Source organism: Mastomys coucha, unplaced genomic scaffold (genome assembly GCF_008632895.1).
Source record: "Mastomys coucha isolate ucsf_1 unplaced genomic scaffold, UCSF_Mcou_1 pScaffold16, whole genome shotgun sequence".
Taxonomy (NCBI): domain Eukaryota; kingdom Metazoa; phylum Chordata; class Mammalia; order Rodentia; family Muridae; genus Mastomys; species Mastomys coucha.
Genome location: NW_022196898.1, coordinates 71,136,745 through 71,146,094, shown reverse-complemented (window position 1 = coordinate 71,146,094; position 9,350 = coordinate 71,136,745). Strand labels below are relative to the sequence as shown.

The 9,350-nt window shown below is 44.8% G+C and overlaps 1 protein-coding gene across 1 annotated transcript in view; it reads right to left on the bottom strand.

Moving 5' to 3' along the window:
- Prss12 (serine protease 12) overlaps positions 1–8,603 on the bottom strand; it is a 60,179-nt gene extending 51,576 nt beyond the window's left edge. Inside the window, exon 1 of the mRNA XM_031375361.1 lies at positions 7,884–8,603. Within this exon, the coding sequence (XP_031231221.1) occupies positions 7,884–8,361 (478 nt within the window). The 5' untranslated portion in view covers positions 8,362–8,603. The remainder of the gene's footprint in view (positions 1–7,883) is intronic.
- Positions 8,604–9,350: the final 747 nt, after the last annotated feature.

Below are 9,350 nucleotides of genomic sequence, written 5' to 3'. Positions count from 1 at the left end.
AAAAAAAAAAAAACCCTAACAGATGGCATGGAAGTAAAGGTATCTTTACCCATTTCGTCATTCTCCATCCACTCAAGAGTAGAGAATGGCTGGTATTATTAAAATCCCCCAATGAGGTTCACCTTTAAGGCTGTTTTTGAACAATGCTCCCCCAAAAGATGTTGAAGTGCTAATTCCCTGAAGAGGGTCTTTTTGTACACGGGGTCTTTGTTGGTGGTCAAGTAAAACAAGGTTATGACAGTGGGCCCTAGAGTGACTGTACTACCTCATGAAGGGGAGGTGCATACAGGAGACACCCACATAGGGCCTCCACCATGTGAGTCCTGGAGTCACATAAGCAGGAGCTTGGAGAAGCTCGCAGTCAACCTGCAACAAGCCTTTCCCCTATGCCACCAAAGGCTACTTGGCCCAGCCAACACCTTGATCTGAGTCATTTTATTTCAGGCCATTTAGCCTGAAGTACTGATGGACTTGCTGGCAGAGTGTGGGAGCCAGCCTCTCTGGCGTCATCCTCATTTGGATGACTAGACTTTCTTCCTGGGAGACTGGTTGGAGGCTTATCAGTTAGTTTTTCCCCTTCATCCATCAATGCTGTGCGACCCTTGCTTGTGGGCAAATAGTTTGGTGACACAAAATTTGTGAATTGTTCTGCTAGGGCTAAATTAATGTTGCCAGTATAAGTTAGTCAGAGCTGGACCACAGTTAAACTACTGTCTTTCATAAGACGTCACAGGAAACATCTTAAACTAAGGAATAGTTTATGAGATTAATAAATTTCCAGTAAGCATAACATCAATGACTAGAATTTGTTTTTCACCCGGAACTCACATGTTTTCTCACATTGAACTAGACAAACTCATATTTTTACTGTTACTAAAGGTAGCTACATGAATAATAAATGAATAATTACTATGAATTATAGATGGGAACTAATGGAAACTGTGAGTTAAGCTGGCTGTTAGTTCAGGGAAATGCCCTGACATTAAAAGATGATCTGACTTCATTTTTACCTGGGATGATGTGATGTAAATTTACTCTTCCACAGTGTTAAAACAGACTTAAGTTACAGCTGGGTATGCCAACAGCTAAGACCAGCATAAGTTGAAAAGAAAATATTCAAGTTAAATTAGTGTCCTTTACTGCACTTGAGAAAGTCAATGACAATCCTCCAATTCAGTTGTTTTCAGAGAATGTCATTTTTCATCACTTATAATGAAGACAAAAGCTATATGTAATATATTTCCCAGTGATACATTTGGTATAGGCCGTAGCAGTATATTTAATGTAATGCTGTAAGCATATTAACATCTCCAAAGTGTAATGGAGTTTCTCTTATTCTTCTGAGTGGTTGTTATGCTGAACTTTCTATGCTTTAAGAATATTCTTGTCAAGGATATGGACAATAGCTTGGTATTGCTGGCAGGCATTCATCTTATTCCACTAGAATAATAGAAACAACTTTTTATGTACCCATGAAGCTCCATAATAGATGAAGAAAGATTGGTGTGGATGACATGACATTTTTTTGTACTTAACCAAACTCTGTTTCAAAAGTGTATTGTGATTACTGCATATTATAAATATTACATTTCCTAGTAGTTCCAAAAGCCCGAGGGGTAGGTTTTTATTTTTTGCTGATTATTCTCTCTTAAAATGAGTGTGCATCGTGGTAACAACTAAGCCAATTGGCTTAGCTTCTCCTTTGTTTTTATTTGGGAAAGAGAGGGACTTAGCAGCAAAGCCTACTGATCTATTTGGTTCCTTCCTGTCCTTTATTTCTTCCAGACTTCCTTGACATATGGAAATGAGTGATATTTATACCTCAGTGGGAGGAGAAAGCATTTTGGCTTTGTTTTAAGCAGGCAATAGGACATATCGAATGGGTGTCAGGGAAATTAAAAGTTAAATAAAATCTCTAAGGTAGCGGCCAGATTGAGTTATATGTATAAAGTTCTACTGGGAAATGTTTCAAATCTGATATTGCTAATAAACATTCTTAAACATCTGCCACACAGAATGAAGATGCAGGATTAAAGGTCATGCAGGAGTGGGGGGGGTTCTACATTTTTTTTTTTTTTTTTGAGACAGCATCTCATAGCCTTAGCTAGCCTGGAACTCACTATGCAGACTATGCTGTCCTTGAACTCATAGATAATGTTCCTACTTTAGACTCCTGAGTACAGAGATTATAGGCATGAATCACTATACCTGACTCAGTTAACTTTTTCATTGACTTTGACTTCAAACAGCATGTGGCCTTCCAAAAGGAATGCCTATAAACAACAGTATTTAGTCCACAGGTCCAGCATATCTATTTTAACTAAGAGACTTGGGGTGGCTTTGGGTTATTGAGGAGCAGATTAGAAAGAGATGATAAAAGGCTGAATATGGGACCCACTCTGTTATGGCTTGGGATTTTTAAGTGTTGCCCAACAGCCAAGTGCTAAGGTTTGGCGACCAGCCTATGAGTGTGTTGGGAGAAAGCAGAGCCCTTTATCAGAGGAAGATAGATAGTTGTGGGTATACACGTGAAGGGGAATTGGGACCTCAGTCCTTAACTGTTTCCTGATTGAGACGCCATGAGCAGCTATGCTCATCAGCACCCCGCCATGATGCTCTTCCTCGGAAGAGCCCTCAGAACAATGGAGCCAAATGGACCATGAACTGAAACTTGTGAAAACAGCAACCTAGGTAAACCTCTCCTTTTCTCACATTGATTAACTCAGGTGTTTTGTCACCGTGGAGAGAACCTGATGACCGGATCCTTTTATCATTTATTCTACCTGGGTCATTCATCAGCCATCGTCCACCTGAGGCTACTTCACTGCTTGCTCCAAAGGGGGAATTCTCAGGACAGAGCCAAGCAAGTTTCCCCCTTCTGCTTTGACAACTTGAAACTGTGACAAATGATTGCCACTCAGAGTCAGGAAGCACGGTCTCATTGCAAAGCATCCGTGAAAGGAAGCAGTTAGCTGCGTGTGGAGATATGAGAGAGGCTTCCCACTCAGCTAGGATGGATATTCTGGTAAACAATGCTGTTTATCACCACACACTGGCTGGATAAATACCAAAGATGCTGTTCTATAAGACCACACAGGAAACTGATGTTGGCACACCTCACAGCTGCTCTGAGGCTCCAGCCTAGCAAGTTAAAGTCACAGGGTGGCTGACACCATTGCCCTTCATTACACATTCTTGCAAGGCCCTGATGTTTTCCCATAGGTTTTTTGTTTGGTAGGTTGGTCTTGGTTGGGTTTGGGTTTTGGGTTTTTTTAGACGTTTGAAAGAGCCACTAAACAGCAACTGCTCACTTCCACTGGCCCTTAGAAAGGCACTTTGTAATCCCTGACCTGCATGTGGGAATTGGGACCCTGAAGCCAGAGCCCAAGCATTTTGACAAGTCTCTAGGTAAATGGTGAATTTTTAGAAATTTTTTCACATTTATTTATTTGAAAGTAGGGCTGTGATGATTTGAAGAAGAATGTCTTCCATAGGCTGGTATATTTGAATGCTTAGTGACCAGAGAGTGGAACTACTTGAAAGGATTAAAAGGATCTAAAGGTGTGGCCTTGCTGATGGAACTGTCACTGGGGATGGGCTTTGAGGTTTCAAAAGCCCATGCCAAGCCCAGGATAGATAGATAGATAGATAGATAGATAGATAGATAGATAGATAGATAGATAGATAGATAGATAGATAGATAGAGATGTGATATGATATAGATATTCCAGCAAGATGGCTGCTCTAGCAAGGAATCACATCCAAAGACCTTCTAGGTCTATGTGATCTGCCTGGAATGCAGACACACCTCTAGTACACATCTTTTAATCCCAAACAATGAAGATAAAGTTTGTGGAAGGAAGCAACCTTGTTTGGAAATGATGTCTAATTAAGGGGCCAACAGAGTGATGAATCAGAGAAAGATTTCACAGAATAAGGCAGCGATAGGATACACCCAACTCTCATGAGGACAGGAAGGAGAGGGGATTTAAGAGCAGCGCAGGGAGAGATGAGTTAGTTCAGTCAGAGCGGTTTGGGTCAGGCAGTTGATTTTGTTCCTGAGTCCTATTCAGTTTGTGAGGTGCTTGCAGTGTGGCTCTACAGAGGTAGTTGAAGCCAGAGAATAAAAGGAAGCCAGAAGATTAGAATATATTGTCAATGTTAATATTAGGTCAAGCAGAGCAATTCAGACAGAAGTGGAGAAAAGCCAGATTGAATAAGTCAGCTGGGAGAAGCATTTGGGCCACAACAACTGAGTTGAATCAGCCAGCCAGAGTTCAGAAAGAGCTAGAAAAGATGAGTTTATTCAGAAGTAAGCCTCCAAGATGATAATTACATATGGTGATTAAAAGATACTTTTACATGATCAGGATATAGAATTCTCCATCCATCACGTCTGCCTGCGTGCTTCCATGTTCCTCACCATGATGATATGAACTAACCTCTGAAACTGTAAGTAAGTCCACAATTGAATGCTCTCTTTTAGAAGAATTGCTTTGGTCCCAGTGTTCCTCCACAGCAATAGAACAGTGTCTGAGATGGAGGCATACAGTATGGTTCACACGTGGAGGTCAGAAGAAAACTTGAAGAAGTCAGTTTTCTCCTTACATCATGCGAGTCCCAGGGATCAAATTCAGGTCATCAGACTAATGGCAGACAGTTTTACCTGATGGACCCTCATGCCAGTAGAGGGTCTACTCTTTGGGTTGAGTTTAATGTTCCCTATGAGAACTAACTCCCTGGACTGACCCAGGCATCCCACTACAAAAAGATGTTTTGTTACTACTACATAAGTTCCTTGGAGACAGAGCTAAAGAATTACATTTCCTGTTAAGGGATTGTTCACACCCTGCTCACCTGAGAAGTCCACCCCATTCTTTCAGCATCATGGAGGAGGACCCTACTTTCTCACTTCTCTGTGTGGGACCTGAAACTCTACTCTGACCCCAGTTTAAGTTTTAAAAGAGGGATCATGTTTCTATATATTATTCTTTTCTTTTGCTCCAGGTTTTCTGTAAAGAAAAAAAAAAGCCATACCTTTAAAGCATAAGAGACTGGAAATAATGTGCATTGTGCTTGTGGTAAACATAATTCCTCTCCCGCCTTTCTACCCTTTCGGCTACCCCACAAGCTAACAAGGGAGTGTTGCAACAGAGCACAATATTTCTACATTGCATACAAATAGAGAAATAGAGGGAAATGAGCTGTGAAGTGAAAATGTACACATTTGTGCACACATCCTATCCTATTTTCTTCTGCTCTCCTGGCAATATGCCTTTAGGACTTCCAACAGAAATGTGTAGGGGCTCTTTTACAAGGACGTCTATGAAAAAAAAAATAATAAAGCAAACATGAAATTCTTAGTCCAGCATCCAGCATAAAGTGGGTATTGAGTGAGTCCTTGCTGTAATAACTATACAAGGTCACTCTGAATACATGCCCAGAGCTTGAAATTTTCTTTTAATTAATTTGCTCAAAAACTGACTTTTTTTTCCTAAGGCTGGAGAGGCGCCTCAGCAGCTAAGAGTGCTGACTATGTAATTGTGATAACTGCAGTATGGATCCCGGCACCCACATAACAAGTGGGGCACCCTGCCCATGTCTGTAAGAGCAACTCCAAGGAGGGTAGAGACAGGAGGAAGTCTCAGGGAGAGACCCCACCTCAAAGAAATAGGCAGAGAGTGAGGATATCCAGTTGCCCAACCTGGGCTTCAAATTAAGGGCACATAGGGTCATACAGCCATGTTTGAGCACAGGCATGTGCTCACACTCGCGGGCGCGCAACGCACACACACATGCACCCAGACCCTCACACGCACATGCACATAAATTTAAAGACACAACATCAATCTACTCAAATAAACAAAGAAGTGTTCCTTAGAAATACCCTGCTTTTCTTTCTGGGGAGAACCCAACGCTCTAACAGTCAACAGTTGCTATGTCTGAACCGCAGCAATGCTTTCTAAAGAACAACTCAATGTTCTTTCACTAGCATACAGTGTTCTAGCCGAAACCCTTAGCCGGACTGTGTGGGAATAAGAAAACTGTAAGTTTCAGAGTGTGTGCACTCTCTCAGAAGCATGGAAAACAGCTAGCCAGACCTGCACACGTGAGTGACAGAGCTCAAGGCTCTGCCTGTCAAGGCTTGGTCCTGTAAGAGTGATTCAGGCATTACAAAGGCAATCTCTTCCCTTTGTTTGTTGCTTGTCTCCTACAGCTTCTTCTGTTACCTAGACATAACCACATTTGAGATTTTGGCTGCTGAAATCTGTGAACCCTAAAGGAATCGAAAAACATTAATTTTTCTCCGAAGAGAGGAGGTAAGGAATTCTAAGACAAACTAGGCTCTTCAAAGGAATACAAAACTAAAGGTTACTGTCCTTTGGAATGAGAACTAGACTACTATAATGGTTTAACTTGGAATTGCTTTCTACTGTTTTGAAGGGAAAACAGTCTGTTGTTCCTTACATATTAACTCCCTGATAATTCTTTATCGTAACTATCTATAAAACTAAGAATGATAATAAAAAGCTGCCAATAATTGCTAGATCCAAGATTTTTTTTTTTTTTATTAAGAATGATCTTAGAGTAAATGAGGTAACAGCGGAGCTCTTTGCTTGACATCATCTTCGTTTTTTTTACAGCCACATTGGCATTCTGTCTGTGAAACATGAGTACAGCGATGATGTCATTCTCCAGGATGAAGAATAATTGATCTTAACCTTCGCATCACTTTCCTTTAACTTGAACCACTAACTCAATTGAAGGCAGAGATAAATAAAATGTCTGTGAGAAGCAAATGACATTGTAAAAGATTACTGCCAAAGGCTGGAGGGATACACTTTGGAAAATTTGTAAAACTCCTGTCATACAGGGCCATCGAAAACAGCCCAAGTTGTGGTCTATTAGGAGATAGTCGAATATTTTGTTTTCCTTTCCGAATTGTTGCGTGAGAAAAGCTAAAACCTTAATATGGAATGCAAACCCCAGCAATTCAGAGTAAAATAGTGTGGGTGACAGATTATTATTTGCATTCAAGTTATTAATGTGAGGCTTTTGCTGCCACAAACTTGAGATTCCCTAATAACGTTCTTTGCTGAACTTGAACTTGACTCTGAATTCTGATCTTCCATAAATGTCATGCACAGCTTAAGCAATGGTTTTGCTGAAGGGTTCACTTGACTAGAGCAGCCTCCTAGGGTTACTAAAGCGGTCCTTGTTCTGCCCCCTCCTTTCCTTTGTTCGTCACTCCCGGTGGTATTTACCATACTGCTCCCCGGGAACATAACTGTCTTTGTATTTTGGTCTGAGAGTTTTGTCATGCTTTAAAGTCAACAATGGCAGCGAGACAAACATTTCACAGCACTTTTCCAAATCCGAGGCTATAGAGGTAAGAAAGTTTGTGCTGTGAGTCATCTTACATTTAATACTTCCCTTTCCCAAACCAGTGGCCAGCAAATGTATGTTTTTCTTTACCTTTCCTCCTTTGTATACTGAGTGCCTCATTAAGGCTAGCTGATACACACAGACAACAGACACCCACCATCATGAACAAATCCTGCCAATGGGACACAAACACACACACACACACACACACACACACACACACACACACACACACGTTGGCTGGACAGACCTTCTCTAGGCGCTAGAGTTGAGCACGCTATGCAGCTACTGTCCCCGTGACAATCGTCACAGGATGCATGCTTTCCTGACTGACACTGTACAAATGAATGCACTTTGCTAGTTAGACTTCCCAGTCCACCACAACACCACAATTGCAAACCGTCAACCCCTTGTCTCCAGGTACACAGGTACGGTCCCGAAGCCAGGCTGCCTCTGTGCCAGTCCCCAGCTGTCACCTCTGCCCGGATGCCACTCACCTTGACCACAATCACAGTAGCCCCAGTCCACCTTGCCCTGGGCATTCCGATAGAAACACCAAGGTCTGCCCGCGCCATCCGGGCTCCGGCAGAAGTTGTGCGGCTGCCCTCGCAGCTCAGCCCAACTGGCCGGGGGCGACCGCTCCAGGAAGGGCGGCACCTCGTCCCAGTGTAGACACGGGACGCCGAGGTTGGTGACATTGCCCCACGGCTCTCCTGCCCCGCAGCGGCGTGGAATCGTCGGGGGCGTGTGCCGGGTGCCGAGGACCTGCGGGCGCTGGGCAGCGGGGACCCGCAGCGGGAGCGGGAAGCGCGGGGTCCTGGGTGGCCGGCGCGAGCTGGGAAGGTAGTTCGCGTGCTGGGACCGCGGTGGGGACGGATGCGGGCGGTGCAGGGGCGAGCGCGAGACGGGATCAGCGCGGGCCACTACGGACAGTGCCCCTAACATCACAGCCAGCACGCAGCGGGCGAGCGCCATGGCTGCGGCACGGAGTGTGGTCCATGCTCGGCTCCGGGTCCCCGCGGAGGGGGCGGGGCCGGCAGAGTCCTAGAGCCCCCTCCCACGCTCGCGCCGCCGCCCTGCTGTCCCGGCCCGGGGGCGGCTGGAGGATCACTCCGGGACCCGAAGGGTCAGCCCGGCGAAGCAAAGGCTGGAGCGCCAGAAGCTCTGTCGCTCGAAGCCGGACCTCCACCCCACCCGCTGCTGTCAGCCCGAGGCGCGGGCTCTCTCGGTGCCAACGCGGGGGAAGGTCTAGGCTGCCGGTGCCAACAGGCGCACACCACAGCCCTGTCTGGCGGCTCCCGCCTGGCACCGGTCCCTTCCCTCCCGTTCTCGGACGTTCTGTTTTGCAATCTCGGGAGAAATGTGGATAGAATGAGATGCACCTCTCTGCCTTGGCGTTTTAAAGGATAGAAGTTATGAAAGCACACCAGGAGCGCTGAAACCACTCTGCTGACCTGAGTCCTTTAAGGACTCGCTGGGCTTGAGATTCCAAGCTTCACACAGTGTCCCGAAGAACGTTAGAGGAAATTAAATGCCCCGAGCAGATCCAGCAAAAGGAGCCTGAGCCTTTCTCCTTCCTGCATCCCACTTTCCACTAGATGCCCTGGACACCAGTTGTTAGGTTTTAATAGGGATTCATCCTGATCTCCAGCCTCCACAAAAGCTATGTCCCTCTGGCACCTGCCTCCTGCCCACAGGACCAGGACTTGAATTAAGCCCCTTGATTTGTTGCCCCGGGCAAGAGCTAGCTAGCTTCATCAAGCTAGCTTCAATAAAAGTAGACTACCTGCGGGAGATTTGATTAGTTTCTCTGATGGTACAGCACACCCCTTCCAACATCCCCCTGTGCCCCCCCCCCAAGGCCTCTTGGTTTAGGACTTTAAGAATTTAGCTGGGGCTGAATGTTTAGGGTCACCGATTGCTCTTGACCATGCCATTAAGTTAAAAAAGAAACAGGAATCAGG